The sequence below is a fragment of the Bacillus rossius genome (assembly GCF_032445375.1).
Source record: "Bacillus rossius redtenbacheri isolate Brsri chromosome 4 unlocalized genomic scaffold, Brsri_v3 Brsri_v3_scf4_2, whole genome shotgun sequence".
NCBI lineage: Eukaryota > Metazoa > Arthropoda > Insecta > Phasmatodea > Bacillidae > Bacillus > Bacillus rossius.
The window spans coordinates 3,439,233-3,465,059 of NW_026962011.1; the positions used below are offsets into that span (position 1 = coordinate 3,439,233).

General features: G+C 36.5%; 1 protein-coding gene across 1 annotated transcript; it reads right to left on the bottom strand.

The window, feature by feature from the left end:
• Positions 1-1,143: 1,143 nt before the first annotated feature.
• On the bottom strand, positions 1,144-25,334 carry LOC134542215 (replication factor C subunit 3). Its single transcript, XM_063386294.1, has 7 exons — positions 24,728-25,334; positions 23,550-23,687; positions 21,716-21,881; positions 20,800-20,999; positions 18,080-18,198; positions 17,594-17,762; positions 1,144-1,468 (listed from the first exon to the last, which is right to left on the bottom strand). Exons 1-7 carry the CDS (start codon positions 24,812-24,814, stop codon positions 1,268-1,270), a joined length of 1,080 nt encoding a protein of 359 aa, XP_063242364.1. The 5' UTR covers positions 24,815-25,334; the 3' UTR covers positions 1,144-1,267.
• Between the last annotated feature and the right edge of the window lie 493 nt (positions 25,335-25,827).

Sequence of the window (25,827 nt, forward strand, 5' to 3'; positions counted from 1 at the left end):
AAAATAAATTTTCCGTGGGTCACTCAGGTATATAAGAAGTTATCTTAAAATAGCAATAAATAGGAATCTACACATATAATTTAAAGAAGATTCTACAACTTTCTCAAAATATTGTAGATGTCTTATTAAATATTAACTTTAATAACTTATTTGGTTGTTAATTATAATAGTATATTTCAATTTTCAATTTTTTTGTTTATCAATGTACCATGGAATCTTATGTTTTTCGAGTAATTAATTTTGGTTGTTAATTATAATAGTATATTTCAATTTTCAATTTTTTTGTTTATCAATGTACCATGGAATCTTATGTTTTTCGAGTAATTTAAGTGTAAATTTTAATACATAGCTCAAAATTGTACATAATAATTAAAATTTAAAACAAAATTTTGGATTCGAGTTTTTTTCGTTTCTTTGCATTTTCTGAGAACATTTACCATAGTAATGTATTTTTTTTTTACACCATCAGAAAGTAGATATTACAACGAACAAAAAGCCAAACAACGTTTTTAAAAAAGCTGATATTTTGACGGAGAATTTTCGATTGAAAATTAAGGTGCTTTTTCGATATTAAGTCAAAATAAGGTGAAAAAATAAATATATGACCAAAGTTCAAATGACTGTTCTCTTCTAAGATGGAGGGTGGTGTGAACTCGCCTGTAGATACCTGTCGTGTGGGTTGGGTTTCTATAAACACTGTGGGCGATGTGGTTATCCTCTCCTATTGTGACCTGACCATTCAACCACCACAGCCCCTGGTGGAATAAAATATTTTATCCAGAACCTAGGATGACACCCAACCCTTCCACTTCCCTTTCTGCATTAACTAGGGGTCTATGTGTATATAAAAATATTCAATATTTGTGAATAATTTGATATTTGATTCAAAATTTCACATTATTTTTTTATTATAAATTATTTTTTATACTATCAGTTAGATAAACAAAACCAATTTCAACCTTAAAACTTTCCTGGTTTAAAATAATGCACTACCAAGATTTTTTATTTTTATTTTACAACGCACTTATATAGTTCCATATATGTTTCTCGCTTTTAAATTTTAACATAATTTGTAACATTGGGTATAAAAAAGTTTAAAATGTATGTTTGGATGCAATTCAATAAATACTCAACATTAGTGAATAATTTGATATTTGATTGGAAATTTTATTTTAATGGAAAAAAAAAATTCACAGAGCCTAGCATCCACCACTGTACACATGTGTTTTCCATCGCTCAGTTCAAGTAACAGGCGGCAGCTGGCAGTTCACATCATGTCGGGAATGTCTGCGAAGTTCTCCTCCAAGAAGCGGCGGTACAGGCTCATGAACTGAGCCACGAAGGCCTCCAGGTGGAACACGGCCTTGCTGCCCTGCTGCAGGCGGTGGTCCAGCGTGGCAGCGCGTCCCACCACCTTCATCTTGAGCTGCGCATCGTAGCAGTTGCGCACCAGCTCCACCGTCAGCAGCTGTGCACAGTGAGGGCCCCACTCCCTTACTTCACCCAGTTTCCCACAATATTCCCTGCATCGCCACGAGTCCGTGGCTGGCGAACGCATAAACTCCTCGTAACTTTACAGCATCCGTCGCATGTTCCTTCTATTTGTATTCATCGATTGTTGATCAGCCTGATTTTTGCCCCATGATGCTAATGTTACTCTTGCATTAACTCAAGAGGGCTCCATGAATGGTTTCAAATTATCGCCTAAAAAGATGGTAACTAAGGAACCGGGAAAAAGGAAATTATCACTGATACCTTGAAATTTGATGTACTAATTACTGTGTTTTATTGCATGTGCATAATCGTCGCACGTACATAATCGTATGCGCATAATCATCGCACCATTATTTTAGGACGTCAAAATTTGTAAGAAAAAAAATTATTGCATAAATGTTGTATAATGTTTTTGGTCCCGCTGTTAAATTCAGAGCGCTTTTTTTAAGGTAATTTTCCCGTGTAAAAATTTCTATTTTAAAGTTTAAATCTAATATTCATTTGGATATTACCACTTAATTATTTAAGTAACAGAAATACGACAGACATTTTCAAATGTTATGTTATAACCTTTATCTGTTTTTTATTTGTCACCGCTGTGTATGCTTATAAAAATGTAGCCAGCACTAGTTGGCATCATTCATGTTTGGTTATGTTGATTCCCATATAGAATGTGTGCACGTAATTGAATATTGATAAAGATAGCTCCCTGATTGCATGCAAAGCACGCACTCTGTCTGGTGCAGAGTTAACTACACTTGATAGCCTGCACTCTTTCATGGTACTATGACGATAGTTATTCATTAGTTCTGACTCACGTTTTGATCTCTGTTTTTGTTTTTCTATTTAAAGTTAAACAAAATAATTTTGATGTATGACTTATTAATTTAAATTGTTTGGTGTGTTTTCGTATACTCCTACGTTTTAAATGAAAGTACTTTCCATGAATAGGTTTTGTTTTTATAGACAACTTTACCTAACAAAAAATCCTTTTTCCGCATAAAAATCGCACCCCTACACGGTATGCTTGTTAAATTCTTGTACGTTAGAGTTGATTCCCAAGACTCTGGTAATTGACTCTAGTACTAAAACATCCCTAATAGTACATGAATAAAATCAACTCAAGCAGGACCTCCATATGAAGAATAATTCAGAAAAACATTTAGTTAAGTTCATAAAAAGTCTGCAGGTAATACGAGAGTTGAATGGCAAGATTCTGCAGATCAAACTTCAGATGACAAAAGATCAACCAGTGACCTACGTATGATGCAGCGAGAATTGCACCATCAGTACACAAAACAATCAGTGTTTTGACAAACAAAGTTTTACAGTGGTGAAACTCACTTAAGACTAAAAAAACATACGTATTAAATCTTATCCCAACAAAAGTAAAAAAAAAAAAAAAACTCAGATGCAAGTTAGAATCAGAAACATTTCCACATTGAAAACAGTCACTAAACCAGTTTATAAGAATACAAAAGCACTCTTCGTAACTCGTTCTGATCCGACTGTTGAAGAACAGGAAGTCATTTATATAATAAACTCCATCTCTCCCAAGTACAAGTAGTTAAGCTCAGTATAAATTAATAAAATTTCATATCACAGTTCTTGAGTATAAATTAATAAAATTTCATATCACAGTTCTTGAAAATGTATTTAACAGGATTAATAACATTGTTTGCTGGCTTAATGGGAACCTTATAAACACTTTCTTCTGCAAACTGCATCCTAAGCAAATCGCCCCTAATTTGTCCAATTCTGAATCTGTAAATGCAAGCCTTATTAGTAGGCCTGTGCGAATATTCTAATTTTCAAATATCAAAACGAATAGTTTATTATTCGTATTCGATTCGATTTCCAATACGTACTTACACTTCGAAAAAACGAATATTCAGTCATTTACGAAAAAGGCTGAGCCGGATCACTGAAACCGGGAAACATTTCGGGATCACGGAGGTTTCTCTCGTTGGGCGGGGGGCAAAAGTTCCGCGGGATTTTCGTAAAGCCCTTTTCACAATACCGCGACGCGACGCGATGTGACGTGACGTCATACCAAACCAGCCAATCACAACTACATCGCCCGCGATGCGTGACAGCTCACTTGGTGACGAGGCTGTTTCGTCGCTTCGGCGATGTCGCTAATGACGTCAGAAATAACAGCCAATCAGAAACAAGATTGTGGTAAAGAAGAAGAACTGAAACAAGAGGTAAGAAACGATGTATTGATGCATCTAAGTAATGTTAGTAAACAACACGTGGATTTTGTTCAATTGAAATGAGTTTTGAAGAGCGTCTGATTAATGAAGTTCAGAAAAGGCCGTGTTTGTACGATTTTTCTAGTAACAAATATTGTAATCAGACGGAGAAAAATAATGCTTGCCAAGAAATCGCAAATAGCTTGAATGCCCAATGTCCCATCGTTTGTTATTATATAGTAATAACAATAACGACACAGCTAGTACTCTCCGTCTGTGAATATTACGGGCTTCGCGATTCCTATCCATAATTAAATGCTTCTACCAGTAAGTCAGTGTACAAATATAATAACAACAATCTGAATATTACCGCCAAAAACTTTTGTTTTCAACCATGTTGTAAAATATCCCCAGCAGAGTGCAGGCTGGTTTATATTTTTTTCGCCAGCTGCATGGCGATCGCGTCGCGATATTATGAAGTGCACTAGCTGGCGACATATATTTATGTCGCTGTCTTCGCTACATCGCGTCGCCAGATCGCATTGCGGTATTGTGAAAAGGCCTTAATGTTTTAGAGTTATGTACGTGGAGTTATTCCACTACATCTGGCCACGTAAAGCCCGTTTGAACACAGTAATTCGGAGCGATAACTAACGTATTTTATGTAGAAGAATGTCTTCAGGTCGTTTAAAATAGATATTTACTGTCAGCATACTGATAAAGATAAATACGTGTCTGTAAAATCCACACAACCGGAGTGTTATAGGTGACAGTTTTCAGATTAGAGAGTGAAACATGATTTGTCGGCACTGTAATTTCTTTCCGAACGTAACGGCGAAGAGAAAGAAAATTGTACAGACCATGTGGAAAACATCTGGCCACATACTCACAGCAAAGACTCCAAAAGCCTAACATGCTACGTCAATGTCAATGTTTTTCAATAAGATAATACACAGTAAACGACTGGATGCAGGTGGCCACCCCCCCCCCCTCCTCCTTTCAAACCCTTCCCACCCTTCCCAAATTCCTCGCGTAGTGACATCTCAAGCAATTATCCTGTCCCGCGCGTCAAAAAAAAAAAAGGTTACACTAGGAGGGTGTTTATTAAAGTTCATTTTTTTTCAGATCCTATTTTGATTCCCATGAGAAATAATTATTTCCCAGCCCGAACTACAGGAAATGAAATTCCATTCCCACACAGCGTATTTATGAAGTGTAGTTGCTGTACACACACAGTACCTTGCGAGTGTGTCTTATAGTAACATTGACTGCTGAGATTTTATCATTTGTGCAATAGTAAGGTGGCATACATAGCCATTACTTATAAGTACTTGTGCAGTGAACATCAGAAATATGTGCCAGAAAGCAAGGTCCATAGTGGGGTACTTCTCACGAAGCACTTCAGCAAGAGATAGGCTTCATGAAAAGCAAAAGAGATTAGGGGAACCTGTTCTTTAATTAATTCAAGATATTGAAACAAGGTGGAATTCGGAACGTGACATGCTGGCCAGACTTATTTTGGTTAGAGAATCAGTTGGGGCAGCTCTACAAGGAACTAATTTGGACTCATTCACTCAGAATGAATGGAATCTCTGTAAGGCTGTTGTTGATGTTTTGGAACCTCTTGCAGAAGCTACTAAAGAGGTCAGTTCAGATAGTTTCCCTACTAGTTCGCTAATTTTTCCCATTCTCTTCTGCATGGAGAAGATGCTGGCAAATTATACTTCTGATGAAGAGCAAGCAGTAACTCTTGCCAAGAACTTACTTAAAAGCTTGCGATCACATTTCATGGTGTACCAAGATTGTTAAGTAAATGTGTTTTCTATGATGGTAGATCCACGGTTCAAAGCTTCACTAATTGAGGATGAAAAAAAAAAAAATATGGGTTGAAAATTTGTGCAGGGAGGTATGTAAGCTGTGTAAGCTGAACACAGTAGCTGAAACTATAACTAGAGGCACGATTATATGGTAATGCGCGATAAAACGAAATAACACCGAAAACCGCTTGAAAACACGAAATAAAACGAAATTGTGCGAAATCTGCGATATGTCGCCAAATTTCGTCTATCCTGATTATTTACGTTTTTTTTCCCATTCTGTAAGGACAATTCACTATCTTCAGCAGAATCAAATATTTCTGACAGTAACTAGCAGCCATATATATTATATGCGACGGTGATTCATTATAGATTTTAAAATGAAGTCTCGGAATTAACGTAATATTTTCTTTAAACGGTAATCTTGTGTACCATAATTATTTAAAATGTTGATAACTATGATACAATGGCCGCCGTTCACTTTCTGTAAATACAAAAATAACAAACATCCAAAATATTTTTTTCTAAGATTACGTTTTTAATCATTAAAATATTACACACTAAAGCGCATTGCTTTTACTGTTTATTTAAAATAAAGTACGTAGGGTACGAAAATAAAATTAACCCTGCTTAACGTAACGATTGTAAATAATAAATAGTACATGTTTATGTCGGTATTAATTTTCACGTACGTAGGTTGGTATTCGGTATGCGTTTGTATTCGCATCTATTCTCCATTGCTTTGATCTTTCCAGCACGGCAAGTTTTTGCGTATTAAGAGGTTAAATTCTTCCTATGTGATTAAAAATTTTTTGATAATGCCTAAAACGAAGGTTTCTGCCAGTGACCGATCGAAATAATTTTCCAGCGAAGGATTTTATTTCAGTGATAAAATGTTAATGTGCAAATTCTGTAACTGCAGGCTAGACTACGAGAGACGCGATACGCTTGTGAAACATGTTTGAGGCAAAACTCATCTGTTAAACGACATCCTTGTCTAAGAGTCTTTAATGCCATTAATTTGCTGTTCAACCCAAGAAATGTGAGTAGGGTTAGCATAGAAGATGCAAACCTATAGAAGTCTCTGCATAACTTGCCTTCTGTTTCCCGTCTTCCCATTGATACATTCATACATGGCTATGTTGCTTTCAAAAAATTATTGAGGAAGAACTTTCATTGCCAGAAACAAGCCAAATTGATGTTGCAAAGGTACTTTGCTCCCTTAAAGGGGACTACAGTGAATTTGCTCAAGCCAGTTTAAGGGTAATCTGGTTCCCAACATCAAATGTTGATGCAGAACGTTCATTTTCCAGGTACTCGCTGGTAGTTAGTGACAGAAGACAACGTCTCACTCCAGAAAATGGGAAAAATTTAACTATGATAGCATTTCAATAAAACCGTCTCAATAGTAACTTTGGAAGTGCTTAATTGTGTAATTTTGTAGTGTATGTGATTGTAATTAAGTCGTGAAATTTTTAGTAGTTATTTAAAAGTTTGAATTTATGAATTTGCAAATGAACTTAATTATCTATGAATTTTCAAATGAACTTAATTGTAATTAGATCATGAGGTTTTAGTGTTTATTAATATTTGTTTAAATAAATTTGCATGTCGTACAGAAATGCAAGAAAATTTTGCCGTGGGTATTTTGAGCAAAAAAATAAAACCATATTGTCGCGGGTTAAAATTTTGCAGGGTTGTTGAAATCAAATTTAGGGACTTAACTGACGGGACTCTGGGCTGGCTGCTCTGTTCACTCGTCAGCGCAAGTGGCGTGACCATGTAATTGGGGCACGGGGCCGGCGCGGCGCGCTGCGGGCTTGCAGAATTTTGTTTGTTTGTTTGTTCGGCCGCGCGCTGGCGCAGCCACGGGCCGCAGTTACTGGGGCGCGCTGTCGTAACAAGCCGCGCGGTGTGGCCTGCACGTCGGGGTAGAGGGGGGTAGTCTTTCCAGATGTTCTAGTTAGTTGTTTAGTAAATTTGGCTTCAATAACGAGCGATTTGTTATGCTAGGTGCGGCAGGGCGCGCAAATTTAAGCGCAAGTGATTGGTAGCTCGGGGCTCACTCTGGCGGAAGCTATGGCTGACGCCAGAGGCAACGAGTTACTTAGGTCGTAAAGTAATTCAAGTTAGGTCATAATGTAGTCGTCTTCAAGCTTTCGGGCGGAGGCTATGGCCCTCGTCACTAGTCGTTTAGTTCTAATTTTTAAAATGTAATGTTCGTTCGGGTTTTCAAGGGCAGGAGAGGCCCCTACGTTAGTTTTAAGTAATAGATCAAGAAAGTCTTTTCGGAAAATGTGAGTATGGACTTATCTTTGTTTTAATTTTGAGTATTAATTATGATTTGATGTATTCGGAAGGATTAGGGAAGAGTTTAGTGAAGTTCTCTCTTTCTCTCTTGTAAGGTCGTTCAATAGTTAAGGAAGTACAGTAGAGCATCCTGTATCCGTAATTCTACTTACCGGAATTTCTACTATCCGGATGATTTCCGAGAGTTAAAAAAAATTTACAAAATTTAAAAAAATATATATATTTTTTAATGAATTATAATATATATTAATATATATTATTCCCGCGGAAGTAAATACCGATTGTTTGCGCAGTTCACGCCCCGTCAAGTCAGTCAGGGTGCACTTGATTTTATAAACACTCAGCGAGTTATGATGGAAGCCAAGGCTTCCGGTCTCGCGACTGCAGTGCACGGGCGTCGAGCGCATATCAGGAATTGGCGGCAGCGGCCCCGCCTACACGTGAGCGCGCCGTGATAACGCGTTGTAGGGGAGGGGGAGTGGTGTATTGTGTGCGTTCAATGTCAGTCTTGCTTGTGGTGCGCGATCGCTAGTATGTACGTTCCTGCAGACACGTGATGTTTTCAAAACATAAACTTCCTGGTGATGAGGAAAAGAGTAGTAAACGAAGGTAAAAACTTCTTACCATTAAAGAAAAGGTTGAGATTCTCAAGAAACTAGATGCTGGGACTTCTGTTAAAAATCTCAGCCAATCGTATGATGTCGGCATTTCGATGATTTACGACATAAAGAAACAAAAGAATGAACTGTGTAAATTGTATTCGGACAGTGATACGAAGAGAGAAATTGAAAACAGAAAAACAATGCAGGGTAGTAAATGTAGTGACCTTGATAATGCTCTTTCTCAATGGTTTCGTTTGCGGCGAAGTGAAGGTGTTAGCATTTCTGGACAGATGCTGATAGAACAGGCAAAAATGTTTCATGCCGAACTGAATATAACATACGATTGTGACTATTCGTTAGGGTGGCTTCATAAATTCAAAAAACGCCATGGAATTTCTTTTTTCAAACTAAGCGGTGAAAAGCTTTCTGCAGATACAGCGGCGGCGGAAAAGTTTGTTGTTGAGTTCGCAGAATATGTGTTGGACAGCAGACCAAGTTTACAATGCGGACGAGACTGCTTTGTACTGGCGTTGTATGCCTCGAAGCACGCTGTGCACTGCAGATAATCCTCACAGCGGGATGAAAGATTCTAAAGACAGATTGACCGTGCTTGGTTGTTCAAATGCTGCCGGTACCCACAAGCTGAAGCTACTCGTAATTGGCAAAAGCTTGCGCCCAAGGGTGCTAAAAGGTGTTAAAGTGTTACCCGTTGAATACCGAGCTACAAAAACCGCGTGGATAACATCTGCAATAACCACAGAATGGTTTGACAGTTTTGTGCGCCAGAGCCGGCAACACTGTAACAAGATAGGCTTAGACCCGCACTGCAAGATTGTCCTTGTGCTAGACAACTTCTCCGCGCATCCTGCAGCTGAAACACTAGACAGGGATAATGTTTCTGTCATGTATCTGCCCCCTAACTGCACTGCACTAATCCAACCGCAAGATCAGAGAATATTACGCTCCCTAAAATGTCGTTATCGCACGGAGTTCATGAAGCACTTTTTATCTGATCTGAATGGCGGCAAAACAATCTCAGAAATTAAAAAGGACTACACCATAAAGGATGTCATATGGTCACTAGCTCGTGCATGGGAAGGTATGCCTGCGTCAACATTTCACAAGGCATGGTTTAAATTGTGGCCGACTTTGGTTTATCGTGACGAGGTTCATGACAAGGGAAATGAAGCCGACTTCAAAGGTTTTGAACAAAAAAACGTGAACGAACTGCTGGAGTATGCCAAGAACATAACAAATCCAGAACTAGAAGACTTACAATTGCAAGAACAAAACATTGTGGAATGGTTTTGTGTTGATGATAATGTTCCCGTTGTGCATCACTTTTCAGATAAGGAGATATTAGACTCTGTTAAGTGTAACAAAGACGACGGAAACAATGAAAGCAGTAGCGATGAAGATGAACCACAGGAGAAAATCTCGCAAGATGAGTACCTTCACCACATTGAACGATTAATAGCTGGCCTAGAGCAACGAAGTTATATCGACCAGCAAATTATGCATTTGTATATGCTTCAAAAACAGCTGACTGAAGAGAAGCACAAACGTGTGCGGCAACAACGCATTAGTGACATGTTCAAAAAAGCTCCTGTTTCCACACCTGCTTCAACTACGAGTGAGAACATTGACGATCCAACACTTGGCACCAGTGGTACAAACGTAAACAGTTATGTTCAGAGTGACAGTGACAGTGATTAACTTTAACTTCTCCTGTCTTTCACAATGTGTGACGATTTAGGTAATTTGTTGTTTAGCTTTTTAAATTTAAATTAATGTGACTGTTAAACAATGTTTCTTACACACAGACAAGTGGGGCCGTATACAGTGATTATTTCAATGCAGTTTATCTAAGTTCTAGGACATTATTTTTTATTCGCGGGACATGTGTAGCCTACAGTGAGTCATGGTAAGTGTTTTTTTATTTGTAATGTACCGTACCTAACTGTACCATGTGTTATTATTTTATATTTTATTTATGCAACATGTGGATACACCAAATCACTGTACAAACTGTATGTAAATTACGTAATTGTAACACAATTCATTGAATGTCAAACGTCTCGCCTACGTCTGCTTGCTTCACGCGGACATCATGGTACAGTCACGTAGCTGTAGCGTGCTTCTAGGCAAGGTCTGATAAGCGTGCCCGTGGCAAGGTCACACCACCGGAGGTAGCTGTCATCACCCTACCCCCACCCCCCTTGCCGTCCTCATCTACAGCTACAGGATGTTCACAAACTTCGGGAGCAATTTTTTTTTTCAATTCGGGGGCCTTATAGTGAATTTCTACTTTCCGGTATTTTCTACTATCCGGAATAGTCTAAGTCCCGACCATTCCGGATACAGGGTGCTCTACTGTAATGAAGAGATTATTGTTTTAAATTGTAATCCCGCTATTTAAATGTTCTTTAAAAATGATGTTGATTATTTGACGTTAAGAATAAAATCATTTTAATTTAGTATTATGTTATTTTGCAAAATCTCCTTAGTTCAGCTCTCACCAGACATCCTGTACGGGATGACGAACCTATGATCATAGGTACAGTAAAGTATTTTATGAAGTTAAGACTAGTTGAAGCCAAGCGAGTGACAAAAGAGCTACGATTCTCTCCCCCCTCTGAAAGTGAGACGTGACAATATAACACCGAAATATTTATTTATTTACACCGAAATTTGTCTTAAAATAACACCACAAAATCTTGACTCTAACTATAACTGAGACAAGTGAGGCTACAAGTGAAATGCCTATTAAGAAGTCATCTTTGTGGGCCTACGTGAAACCTTCAACTGCAGCTCAGTCTACGCTTGCAAGCTACGAAGAAACTATCCAAGGAGAAGTAAACGAATATCAGGCAGCACCCTTAATCCCAAAGAATGAAAATCCTTTCAGTTTCTGGTCAGAGAAGGGGCGCACTTATTTCGGAAACATAGCTATGGTAGCAAGAAAGTACTTGCCTATACATGCCACACAAGTGTGTAGTGAGAGACTTTTCTCAACAGCTGGCAACATTGTGACGTGTAGAAGAGAGAGTCTACTTCCCGAAAATGTAGAGCAGCTTGTGTTTCTCCACAAAAAATTAAATTAGCTAATATGTAGTGATGTGACAAGACTTTTTTAATACGAACTAGTTATAAAATTGGAGAACCTTAAAATTTTAAGTACTGTCAGTTTTTTTATTCTACATACATTGTATCAGTAAATATGTACCTGTTATCATATTGTAATGTGATGTGATATAACATGTTTTATGGGATTTCAATTCTCATTACAATTATTCGAACTCAATATTCGTATTCGAGAATAATTTGGTATTCGTATTCAAATTCGATTCGAACTAAAAAAACTGATATTCGCACAGGCTTACTTATTAGTCAGCCTTAACCTTCTAAAACCACAAACTCTTTGTTTACCATGTTGCTAGAAGCAGCAGTAATTTCACAAATGTGAAATGCACCACGCGTTTGAGAACTACATTGAATGAATTTCTGGAAAATTTCATTCATACCCAATATGATATTACCTGTCTTACCAAAACTTGGTTGACAATAGTATTAACTCCACTATTTTACAGATATTTTCAGATGCAACCGAAATCCAGTCCTTACCTCTAAGGAAAGATGTGGTTTTTTTTTTTTCATTGCAATTAATAAACATATATTTGTGTCAGTTCAACCTAGCCAAACAACCAGAATTGATGCAGTTTGTATCAAAATGCCTCTGATAAAAAAAAAATTAGTTTTGAAGTAACTGAAGAACAATTGTGTATATGAATTGTTCTTTTTTGCATATTGCTCATCTGGGGTACCTCAAGGTGGACATTGTTCCCTCTCTTATTTGATTTTTTTAAATAAATGATATAAAATTGGTTATAAATCTAAAATCTTTCCACTCGTCTATTATTTGCTGACGATTTGAAAATTAAAATTTTATATATTTATACTTTCCCGGTTATAACACACCTTTTCAATTCCCTGCTATTTCCCTTTTGTTCCAGATTTCCCGTCTGTGGAAACTCTGGCAAAGCACTGCATGTCTACCCTGTTCTGCACAGATCTGTCAGTCACCCACCCCCCTCCTTCCCAAGAGCTTTAACACTTTGAGTACCATGCCCGAGTATAGCTCGGGCATCACATGAATAACTGTTAGACCAAGCCCGAGCGTAACTCGGGCTGCCATTTACATGATTTTTGCTAGTCAACCAACAAGTATATCTCGGGTTTGGTACCTGGGTAATTGCCGTTAAACTCTTGTTGGCTTGTTACTAGGGATGGGTTGAGTACACATTTTTATCGATTCCGATACCGGTACCGATTCCTAAATTTCGATTCTCGATTCCGAGTCATTCCAGTTTTCGATTCCTGGTAATTCTGGTCACATAATTAAAACTACTTAAGAATTGAATGCATTACATAATGATAATAACATGTATAAAGGATAATTATAAACTTAGGATTAAATGTTGAGGGTTTTTTTTTCAATTTCTCGTGAAGAAACATCTTCACATAAAGTTTGTTTGCTAGTAAGTACTAGGCTGTGCACAAAGAAGTTCAACATTTAGACAGGGTTCTTTAACAGACGATAACGCCGATAACATAACATCTTTGTTCAAAATGGGTTCAAAGGTAGCACTACTTTTTTCTGTGGTACCTTTTGACTTAGTTGGTGACAGTGCTGTAAACAAAAGTTTGTTTTTCTTCAAAGACTATTTTTTCTGGTAGTAATGTGTGCCGGGATTTCAAATGCTTCATTAAATTGGTTGTAGATTTGTAAGTACCGCTCCGTGAAATTTGCGCACTACCATGATTACAAATTGCATATTTGTCATTTTCACTATTGATGCGTAAATGTTCCCAAACTTTAGACATGTTGATACAATATCAGACCATTCGCATCGTAATTTGAAACGACAGTCGGCGAACATTTTTTTTACTAACAAACTAGCAAAACACTTGAAAATAGTTTTAGCAAAACAATATTTGTGCCAAATAAATAGCATAAATGCGCAACAATTCACAGTAACCTCAATAGCACGACGGTGAATTACGCCGTAATTCACCGTCGTGCTATTGAGGTTACTGTGAATTGTTTCGCATTTATGCTATATATTTGGCACAAATATTGTTTTGCTAAAATTATTTTCCGTAATTCACCGTCGTGCTATTGAGGTTACTGTGAATTGTTGCGCATTTATGCTATTTATTTGGCACAAATATTGTTTTGCTAAAACTATTTTCAAGTGTTTTTCTAGTAATTATTACGGTTTTCCTTTGCAAGAAATAAACACGAGCCTCTGTTGGCGGTATGGCCAGAGAATTCTTTAAAATCGATTGTTGCTTTCATTATACAATTTGTCCCGTACGCAACGAATCGATACGTTTCGACTTGACTTTATATTTTATGGCCACCAGAGATTTTGTGGAGGCCATCATCCTTGAATGGCTCACAACTAAAATGGTGACGACACGTGATGTGGTCTCGTTTCATAACCGTCACTTTCTTCACAAAAAACAATGGACTTTTCTTAACTGCAAATAAAATTAATAAGTCTTTTTACAATTTATTTACGTCTAATACATGAGTGAGGAATAATGTTCTTCGATCGTGGAGTTTTAATTAGAGGTTAAACATGCCCGGTAACATTGTTTTTATTTATTTTTATTCATATAAAATTAATATTTAATAATAATGAGCATTATTAGGAATTTTATGCGCATACGGCAGGCAAGATATATTAAAATAAGTAAGTAAAGTTCAGACGAAAATATATTACTACTGTATTTTCTTAACTTAACCGATTCCTAACCTACCTTGCCCTTTTTTAGTACCCGATACTGAGTACCCAAATTTTTTAATAATCGGTGGTATCGAGGAATCGGAGAATCGAATCGACCCATCCCTACTTGTTACAGACTGGTGCTACTATCTTGTGGCTGTTTTGAGAACTAACTGGACATTCGTTTATTGCGCTGTCAGAAGGTTGCGCCAGCATTCACTTTGCAGTGCGCGCGACGTGCGCTATCTATGTATTTACTTTTGTGTAAAATACTTGTTGCAGTTTTTTCGTGTAAAATACTTTTTGCAGTTTTTAAGCGCGGGGTTTCAGCACGCATGTGATGTAATGATATGTTTTTTCTGTAAGAAACGGAAAAACGGATATGAGTGCTAAAAGCGAAATACTAAATGAAAACTTTATCGACTCTGGTTCTGAAGGTGATGCAAACGACTCGGATTTAGACCCGGATTTTTTACCGCCAAGAACAGGTTTGTAAATTATATTTACAAGTTTAGTTTACGTTTCTAAATATTTACTACAAGATATAAAAATAAATAGTTACTATTTTCCTTCAATGCATTTTTGTAACTTTGAAAATGTACCCAATAACTTTTATATTTTGTTATAGATGCAGAATGTGAGGACTCGGATGACAGTGAGTCAGAAACTGAACCTCATAATTTTTCTTTAGGTGAGTCTGCTTCTGGCCCGCCAACAAAAATATCCAAAAAGTCAAGTGACTGTCAGAGTGACACTGCTCTTGGTTGGACACATGAAGACACACAACCACAGCTCCCAGTGTTTCAAGAACATACAAGAGTGACTGCTAATATTGACAGATCTTCTACTGCATTTGATTGCTTTTCAATTTTTCTTCCTGATTCAATGATCAAACACATGAAAACTGAAACAAATGGATACGCTGCTGCTGTTGTCGATAAACTGAGGCGTACAAAACAATTGAAACCTAACAGTCTGCTTTCTAAATGGAAGCCAGTAAAACTATGTGAAATTTATCACTTTTTAGCAGTTGTTTTTCATATGTGTCTGGTGAAGAAGAGTGATCTCAAGCAGTACTGGTCAACTAACGATTTTTTGTCTACTCCTTTCCCAGCATCTATAATGACAATGAGTAGAAATCGTTTCTTTTCTATTCTGTCAAATTTTCACTTGAATGATAATAATACTTACATACAAAGGGGACAGCCAAATCATGATCCTTTGCACAAAATTCGGCCATTTTTTGATCATCTAGTTCAAAAGTTTTCCCATTCATTTGCGCCTTATTGTAATCTGACAATAGATGAAGGCATGTGTGGCTTTCGTGGCCGTATTCAGTTTCGTGTTTACATGAAAAATAAGCCGCAAAAATATGGCATGAAACTTTATATTGTATGTGATTCATCTACCGGTTATGTACTAAAAATGGAAGTTTACTGCGGGAAAACGAATGTGGATAACAGCGTTATGTCTATTGTCCAAAGACTTTTATCGGATAATTTTGACAAAGGTCATGTGGTCTACATGGACAGATTTTACAGTTCTCCAGCACTCTTTGATTTTTTGTGGAGCAAGAAAACTTTAGCTGTAGGTACATGTATGACCAACAGAAAACAGCTACCAAAAGAAATAGTAAAAGCAAGAATTCAGAAAAATGAAATGGTTTTCATGCGACGTGAGCACTTATTATGTTTGAAGTGGAAAGACACCAGAGATGTTTTGGCACTCACTACTTTGCATAAGGCTACAACATCCGAAGTTGATGTCAAGTCAAAAAATGGTAAAGTGACGAAAACAAAACCTCAAGCTATTTTAGATTATAACATTCACAAGACAGGTGTTGATCGAAGTGATCAGATGATTGCTTACTATCCCTTCACACGAAAACAGTTGAAATGGTGGAAGAAGCTATTTTTTCACATGCTTCTGATGGCAGTAACAAATGCGTTTATCCTGTACAAGAAAACGAGAAATGGCGAAGAGAAAAAAAACTGCCATCTTTCCAACTTTATTAGAGAAGTTGGAGAAGCTTTTGCCGCCAAAGGTAGCATTATGTCGCATAGTGAAACTGTTCAAAATGTTGCGACAAACAGACTGACAGGAAGACATTTCCCGGAAAAGATTCCAGCCACAGAAAAGAAGATGAACCCAACACGAGTTTGCAAGGTGTGTTCCGAAAAAACTAAAGCATCCACTGGCAAAACAGGAAGAAAGGAAACAACTTGGTGGTGTCCCACATGTGAACTGCCTCTGTGTTTGCCTGAATGCTTTCGCGACTATCACACCAAAGCAAATTATGCATAATTTATCTCTAACTAAGTATAAGAAAATGTCAATGTTCACGTTTGAAGCACATGTTTTATTTTACCTAAAACAATTTTTGTTGTGAGAAATGAAATATTTTTGTAAAGGCCGATAGACAAACAGTATAAGTATCGGTTATATAACTTTGTAGATAAACATGTAATTATATATGCATATAGGCCTACTAGTTATTTATATGAATTTTCATGAATCTTGGTTGAACATAACATGCTGGGTAATATCTATACTCATATTATCTAATGGAAAGTTGAAATTTATTGTTTGATTCCTGTAGGTTGTAAATTTGTTTATTTATAAGTAAAATTTATTTTTGTATGGACATAATTTTCAGAACATAATTTTAAAAAATTGAATTGAAATGACTAAACCAAAATGGCTGTAGGTAATCAAAAATATGGTTTTCAAAAATATATGTTATTTGATAAATAAAAAAGAGTGTGTAAAATGTCTATGCTTGCATGCATATAAATACCATGTATTATATAATTATTTATTTCTGAATATTATAATAATTTTATATTTAAAACATTTTAGAATATAATTAAAGGTAATTTTAGAAATAAATTAAATGTAATTCATGAATATATGCATAATTCTAAAAATAATAGATGGGCCATCTGACTTTTTTCAAATAGCATAAACATGACTTATTGTAATAAAAATAAAAATAATAATATTTATAACAGTGTTTTTGGTTTTTTTCCCCTGAATTGTAAAAGCATAAAAATGTGTTAATAAAATTTTATATCTGGCTAATTTTTTTATTTGAAGATGCCAAAATTTTTAAAAAAATACTAAAATAGGCTGGTCTGATCACAGATAAATGCATACATTACCATGGTACTCAAAGTGTTAATAACTGCACATATGAAACAATGAACATGCAGTAAAGCCCTGTTAAGGGAAATTTGATTCCAAAACAATATTGGAGAAAAGCACTGAAATTTTATAAAATCACTTGCATGAAATAAATGCTCAAAACTGTGAACGAGGAGGGATGCAGATCATAGACACTGTATTTCTGCAAAAAAAAAAAAGTACGGGAAATGCGCTCAAACCTTGAAGATAAGACCTGGGGGAATGCCGCGAGTGAGCAGCTCGTACAGCCTCTCTCGCACTTGGAACAGCATCTGCGGGCTCTGCTCCTTGACGATCATGTTTGCAGTCTCCTGCAAGTACGTCAGCCAATCCTGCGCCGGCACTGCTTGGTCTGGTGTGAATGGGTACCTGAAGCAAAAACAACATCTTCCCTTACTGTAAAAGTGAAGCATACATCAGTAAAAATGACACTGTTCAGTAGAAATTAGTATCATGGTACATTTAAGTGTCATATTTGTCCAGTGACACACTATCACTTAAAAAAAAAACAGACTCCATAAAAAAATATAAATATAACACTGAAATCTCCTGTTTTAAAAACTAAACTGGCCTGAAGATAAAACCATGAAATCTTGTCTGTAGCCATTGGGCTCTGACATCATCACTACAACAGCCCACGAAGAAACCCAGGGGCATCCCACCGGACGTAAGAACTGTGCACTCACTGTTGCACCCTGGCCGCCTGGAGTGACAGGAGCGCCAGCCTGAGGTTCCTGTTGGAGCTCTCCGCGATGCGCTTGGCCAACTCCGGGGGCACCAGCGTGCTCTCCTTCTTCCCGACACTCTGCAATGCACACACCTCGTGACAACACAACAGTCTGCCAGTCTCTGCAGCTCAGACTTCAAACCAGTCAAAAATTGAGTTTCCAACCTGTCCACAACTTCGAACAGCATTTTCAAAGCTATAAAACTGAATTATTAATTTTTCCCCTTAATAACCTAAAATTATTAAAACAGCCACTGTAAATTAATTTAAACTCTACATTTCCTTTACAGAACAGCATTAATTAGAACCTTCTTACAAAGAATTTCATCATTGTAACAAATACATTTCAAAACCTTAATTGGAAAATTTTTTTTTTTTTTACATTATATAATTATTGGTGAGGACATGACCTATGATTCTCCCTGCCTGTGAAGTCACTATGCATAAATTGAAACATATTACAAATGACAGGATTTGAAAACCAGAGTTAAGAACCTGAAAAAGTACTCTTATTATTAAATTTAAGTTATTATATTAAATTAAAGTTGTTATATTCATAATAGTACTCTCATTATTAAATTAAAGTTATTATATTAAATGAAAGTTGTTATATTCATAATTTTTCAATGGGTGCCTTAGGCACCTTACAAATAACTATACATATTTATAATTATTAAAATGCTTAATTAAATCTCAGAAAGTTTAGCTCTAAAAGAAAAACTGTGAAAACTTTTTCCTTTTACTGGATATAAGTTTGACCACTGGAAATCTTAAGATAATATTTTTAATTTTGTACTTATTTCCTTAGGAAAATTTTTATTTTTTTATTTTTTAAATGTGCTTATATCTTTTATGTTTACAATTTTATAAAAAAAAAAACATTGGTATTTTGGTATTTTATGTATAAGTTTGTATGGCCAAAAGTTTATTTTTAACAGATCTGCTTTTGTAGTTACGCCCTTTTGAATTTTTATATTATATTCTTCTTTTGTGGTCACTTAATTTCTGGCTGCTAAAATTTTTGGTAAATCGCACAGATGCACTCTCTGTGTGTCCGTACGTGTGTGTCTGTGAGTGTGCATGTGCATGTGTGCATGCGTACACTCACACATCAAATATTTTTTTATTATTTCATACCCTCTGTAACACCACTTCCATTCAAAGAATAATTGAGGGGCTGAGAACAAACACCAGGTAATTGAAGGAATAATCATTTCAAAGTAAATGGCTACTAGAGTCTAACATTGTGCACTAAATTCTAAACCCATGTTACAGGTGTCATTATTTTATATTACTATAAATAAACATAATTAGAGATGGTGATTTATAGCATTTAAAATAATAACATTTAGCATTTTGAACTTGAAATTTAGCATTTTGTAGCATTTTTAAAAACAAGATTTAGCCAATTCTCTCATTTTACATTACCGAAGAAAAGTATATTTTTAAAAAGCATTAAATAATACACATATTAATTATTAACAACCACAGAAATAAAGATCTAGCACAACTACAAAGATAGCCTATGTTGGCAGGTTTCCAAACAACTTTTTAGCACTTATGAGTGCAATAAATTGAATACTTAAAATTACAATTAATATTTTTTAGCCGTGTTAATGGCCATAGTTGATGTAGAGTGCACAAATAATTTTATTGAAACTCGTTTTTTCAATAATTTTTTTCAATTTTCGCCTTCTTTTGGTTTTCGATCATGCCAGAAACCGTTGCTTACCGTTTTACCGACTTTTTTTCTTCATCCAATTTGTCGGTGAATCTTTTTTTTTTTTTGCAGCCTGATGTCCCTCAGATTTAATGTGCTTTTCAAGTACATCTTTTTTTTTTCACTCCAGACGGCGATTACATAAATTGCGCATTAAAATATTCGTATCACTTTCGTAGAACTGTTCACTTTTGTATTCATTTATGCGATCGCAAATGGAAATTATGATTCGTCCCATTTTTACCATGAGAAATAACAGTATACAACACATTCAAGAGTATGCATGTATTTGTAAACACACCACCTTCCACAGATTACACAAGAACGCGGCTTTCACGTGAAATACAGCCAGAAAATGGGAATTGTAAGCGCGGCGAAGCAGAGATGTCGCTATATGGCGGCCTAAAAACTTTACTCTGCAAGATGACGGACACTCTTCCAGCTAGTTGTTCTTTGCTTTGTTTACAATCGCGAGGCATGGATGGCCATTTTTCATTCAATATTTACGAACAATAGTGTTGTGAATGACGTGACAATAAGATACTTGTGCTGAATACGCCATAAAATGATGGTTTCTTTTGATACTGAACTGAAACGAAATACAAAATGTAAATAAATTGTGTAGAGTGAAGACGAATCTACGTTTTTTACCTTGATTTCGCATTTATTTCGGAATAGTCTAGATTTCGCATTTTATAGCGGAAGAAGTATAATTTAGCATATTTTCGCATCTATTTCGCGAAAACGAAAAATCACCATCCCTGTAAATAGACATAATATCAGAAATAATATTCATTTGCACAATATTAAAAGAAATTGAATTTTCAGTGAAAATTTTCCTTCAACGGGCGCCTACGGGGCCTTACAAATTCCTAGTGTTACAATAACAGGCCTCTACTCAACTTAACCAGAATACATACAATGGAATTTCAATAAGAGTTAAAAACAGAGATACTTACAGTGACGATGGCAGCAATTTCTTCAGTGGTAGGAGCCGGGACACGCACGCCCAGGCAGCGGCTCCGTATTGGGGCGATCACCTTGGAGGCGGAGTTCGCGACCAGGATGAGGCGACAGGTTGCCATGTACTTCTCCATGGTCCGCCGGAGGGCGTGCTGCGCATCTTTCGTCAACTGGTCGGCAGACGTCACCACAATCACTGCTCGCAACACCACAACCACATCGACTCGGACACTCGCCTGGTGGAAATGGCTCCCATAAACTAACATGTTCATTTTAATTTTATTGCTGGTGCGATAAAGATACTATAAGAATTCAAAACTTGAATGAACAGCTGTGCGACTACAAGTTGCAGGGACATATACCGGGGGAGGGGGAGACATATACCTCCCAAATCCTAAAAAATTCTATCATTCCTACCATCAAATTGTGGGAATTTTTAATGCTGTATTCACTCCTGACAAGCTGTGTTAGAAATTCTCTTCTCAAACACAGTCCTAGAGAACAATATAAAAAGGTGCTATAACCATGAATGGAGAGGGTTTATTGTTTACATAAGGCTGGAGTGATCGTTGCCTACTAAGACAATGTTTTTGTGTGTTGCCTGCATCCCAGTGGATAGATACACTTTGGAGGCCACATAATGAGCAAGTTCCTAGCAAAGCCAAACTAAATACTGTTTGCTTTAACCACGTTTAGGACTGATTCATTGTCAAAAAAGGTAAGGTGATGAGTCTTTCAGCGACTATCTGTACAAACTGATTATGGACCTAAAATCAATGACACCAAAAAAAAAACTCTTAAATGGTAATTCTTTTTTCCTCCAAACACAGTCAGCATCAATATTACAAAGCAAACAGAAAATAAACCACGGGAATACCAAAAGATGATCGGATGATTAGGCTTGTTACACACCTTTAAATTCTCGCTGGCCGGTGGAATCAAACTGGTGGGTCTGGGCAACTGTTTTCAGCAATTCTTGGACCACGACCCGATCATAAATGTTCACATCGCTGGGATTCACCTCCATATGGTAGTTGCTGCTGATGATCATCAGCTCCACTTTCTTATTGGACGGAGTCTACAACAAAACGCACATCACAGTATGGAGTCTACAACAAAATGAAACAGAGGTCAGAGTATGGAGTCTACAACACGAAACAGAGGTTTAAGATCTCTCAAGCAAAAAATACTTTCTCCCTGAGAGAAACCAAGTTTACATCAACCCTTGGTTTGTGGTTAAATGCTCAGGAAACTTTAAAATCACACTTTTTTAATTTGATCAGATTGTAAAGTACACCAAAAATTCACTGTTTTTAGTTTTGTACAATGAAACCACATAATATTTTTCTTTTTGGCTGTCAATCTAGCAATCAACCAGTCTGTACCCAAACACATTGTCTACTTACGGGCAGGGATTTTTTTAAGGTTGATTTGTAATGCCTGATTAGCAAATTTAAGCCAAATTATTACTATCACGGTTGTGTGTGTGATTTTTTGACGTGACGTCTAATAAATCGATGAACGCTGGCTGCACGCACGAAAAATTGTCCCACTACGGATGTGTTTACGCATGCGTGGCATCTCTCTGGTATGTTGCGGACGGTACAGAGAACTCGGCCGGCACGTGGCGGCGTACTGCTCAGGTTTCACCCCGCCATGCTGCAGGGATAGGCGGGTCGCGCCGGTTGGATCACGCCTGCGCATGTCGCCACACACGGCTTGGGGCAGACGACAACATAGCGGGGTTCGAGGTTATTGTGCACCGCGCCACGGGAGTATATTCAAAAGGAAATGGCGTTCTTAAAAGTATGTATTATTTTAATTACTAGTGTAAATCAGTATATTTAAACAGTGTTGTATGAGTATTGTTTTAGCTGTGTAACTAAATATTTATTGCTGGTATGATACTTTTCACGCTTTAGTTTGACATTGGTAATTATTTGTCATGAGTTATTATTTGATCAACTAAATCACACACCGTATTATAGTTATAAGCCCACGAGCCTGTAAATATTTCGTCCAACAGAGAATATGCTAGTTAAAAGAAATTCAAACAAATATTGTGCGTGGAATATGATAAATTTATAACATCTGAAACAATAGTTTCTATTGTATAAAACACTGTAAAGGGTACTTTATGTAAATAAAAACTCTTGAATACGAATATGAATACTGCCAACCCACAGGATGACGGTTCGAATCCCGGCCGAAGCGAAAAAAATTTTTTGTACTTGTAAAAATAAATATGACGCGCTTACACTTCAAAAGTAATAAATATATTTTAATTAATTAATGCAAATAAAAGTAAATTTATTAATTAAATTGTACATTTCATTTCACTCTTTCTTTGTATCCATACAAAATAGTGATAATTCAATAAAATTGATTCAATTTTTTTCATAAAAGTATGCAGAGGTAGATTTTATCATACAAAAGATAGAAAAATTAAAAAAATTCTTCCTTAAAGAATATAATATTTTTAATGCCTAAATGGTTTGTTTGCAAAAACCTATTACGGCTCAGTCTCTGACCGAATATGATATTACCTTTTCTTCTGGATCAATCATTTCATCAATGTTTTGTTATTACGTTGTCACGTTAAACTATTGTCCGTAAACCGACTTTACAGACAACCAATTTTTTTTTTGTTAATACAAATAGTTTCCCTCATATGAGGAATCAATACACAGCTACCAGCTCTCTTAAGCATTTGACTATACAACTAACTTGAAGAAATGAAACACACCGTAAATGATGTATTCTCCATCCGCAATCTCTCCACACCCGCTCCATACAGTTCTCGCAAGATACACAGGACTCTCGTTTTCTTGCCGGCGCCTGACGGCCCAAACACCAGCAGATGTGGGAAGTCACCTTGCTGAACCTGCAGGAATTGAGAGATTGGCAAAATGACACACCCACGTATCTCAACTTGTTTGAAAACAACACAGCAGAATGTTTCAAAACAATGGGTTGACACACGACGCACAGGTGAGTGATTAGGTAACCTTAAGCTAGTAGGCCATGAGATTATTTGTGTGACGATACATGTATGCCGCAAGGGCAAGGCGTCAGACAGTGCGCAGGTTTATCATGGTACAGTGTGTGACTCGTGACAAAATGAATGGTCGAAACACTAAGTGTACAATATATGTATGTCGTCACAGTCCATCAACACATGAACACAGAGACCATCTCTGGCAAGAATAGATATTTGAAGGATAAGCGAAGACATTAACAGACAACCGTTTTAACTGTTACATTTATCTCTGCCTCCCATCCCTAACCTCGATCAATGCCACGTGCTAGCCACTGGGTTTTTTTTCCGGATCACTTCTTTCTAGTCTCCCTCTGCCCGTTTTTAATATTATGTCCTGTAGCAACCCAATGTTTGTCAAACAAACTTTCATGAAAATGTAGCCATTACATAACCTTTGACATTATGAGAAAATAAATGTGTGCCATACTAGAAAACTAAACTAGCTGTAAATTTCAGATCACTATCGTGCCTGTTTTACTACGAAAAGTTAGGTACTAAAAAAAAGGTAAATATGTAGAGTAGCGGTATATGCGAAAAAAAAATGCTAAAAATCCGAGCACTTTTATTCTGTGCTCTTTCACTTCCTCTTTTCAAATCAACCGGCGGAGATAAGAAATTCCAAATACTTTAGGAGATATCGAATTTTTTAATTTTGAACATTTAGAGTAGCGGTATTTGCGAAAAAAAACTCTACATATTTACCAAAAAAAAAAAAATTAATTTTTTCTCAGCCGCGTAATTCATAAAGAAACCATAATAAAAATTCATTCTAGGTTAGGGTTCATTAGCAATTTCAGTTACATACGGGAATGGCAACAGACCCTTCAAGAAATTTTATTTTGTACCTCAAAAAATGTATTCAATACGTCATTGTGAATACGTACCAAATTTTTTAGTCGCTGGGCTTGAGCCTTATGAAAATCTAACTTAGACAAAGACGTCGGACGGTGTTTATCAACCCACAAACTCATTTTTATTGCTGATTATACTTTTGTCACCAAATTATTGTGATTTTATTTAACGAGGTAAAAATAAACTCTATAAATAAACGATTTAGCTACCCAAATGTCAGGACGAATTATTTACTGTTTAACTCGTTTGCGAGGGAAAACAATAAAAACAAATGCAATTTCCCCCATGATTTCGTAAAGTCCGACAAAACAAAATAAATAAAATTAACAAAAAAAAATAGATGAACTCTTAAATTTACAAAAAATTGGATTACAGTGATTAATAAATATGAGTAATCAAGTAACTAAAATAACGTTTCTGATTTTGATAAGTTTATCATTTCCTTTCAGAAACGTTATTTTAGTTACTTGATTAGGCATATTTATTAATCACTGTAATCCAATTTTTTGTAAATTTAAGAGTTTATCTATTTTCTTTTATTTTATTTATTTTGATAAGTTTATCATTTCGTTTGAAGTTAACACGATAAATATTTTAGACTACTATGTTGTGTGTTGTATACCTTGTTGGCTACAGTGCAGAGTGCACGCGGGAATACTACCATGACCATGACAGACTTTTCAAAACGGGGAGTTGACCTTCGTGCTCCGTAGCGTAGTTAGAGGTGGGTTGTTACAGCAATTTTCGGTATCTGTCCCAACCTGATACTGATACAGCATTGTACCATGTTACAAGTATCTGATACTTCTGTATCATACGGTCCCAGGAGGCAACAAAGCTCCGCGTACGCAGACCGTGCGACCGGAAGGAGAATCTGATACATTATTTATCACGCCTGGTAATTCTCTAACTCTGATACTCTCATGCCCGCCTGATACAACCAGTATCAATCAGTTCAACATTCACTGCAGTTCGTCGTTCGTCCTGGCCGTGTATGATTGTATGCTCGTTGCCGTGTATGTTGCGGGCTGTCATGCTTTGTAGTTAGTATTTTTATAGTGAAATAAGGAATGGATAAGTGCACCAAAAAGACTTCATTTGTGTGGAATTTTTTCACGGAAAATAATGAGTT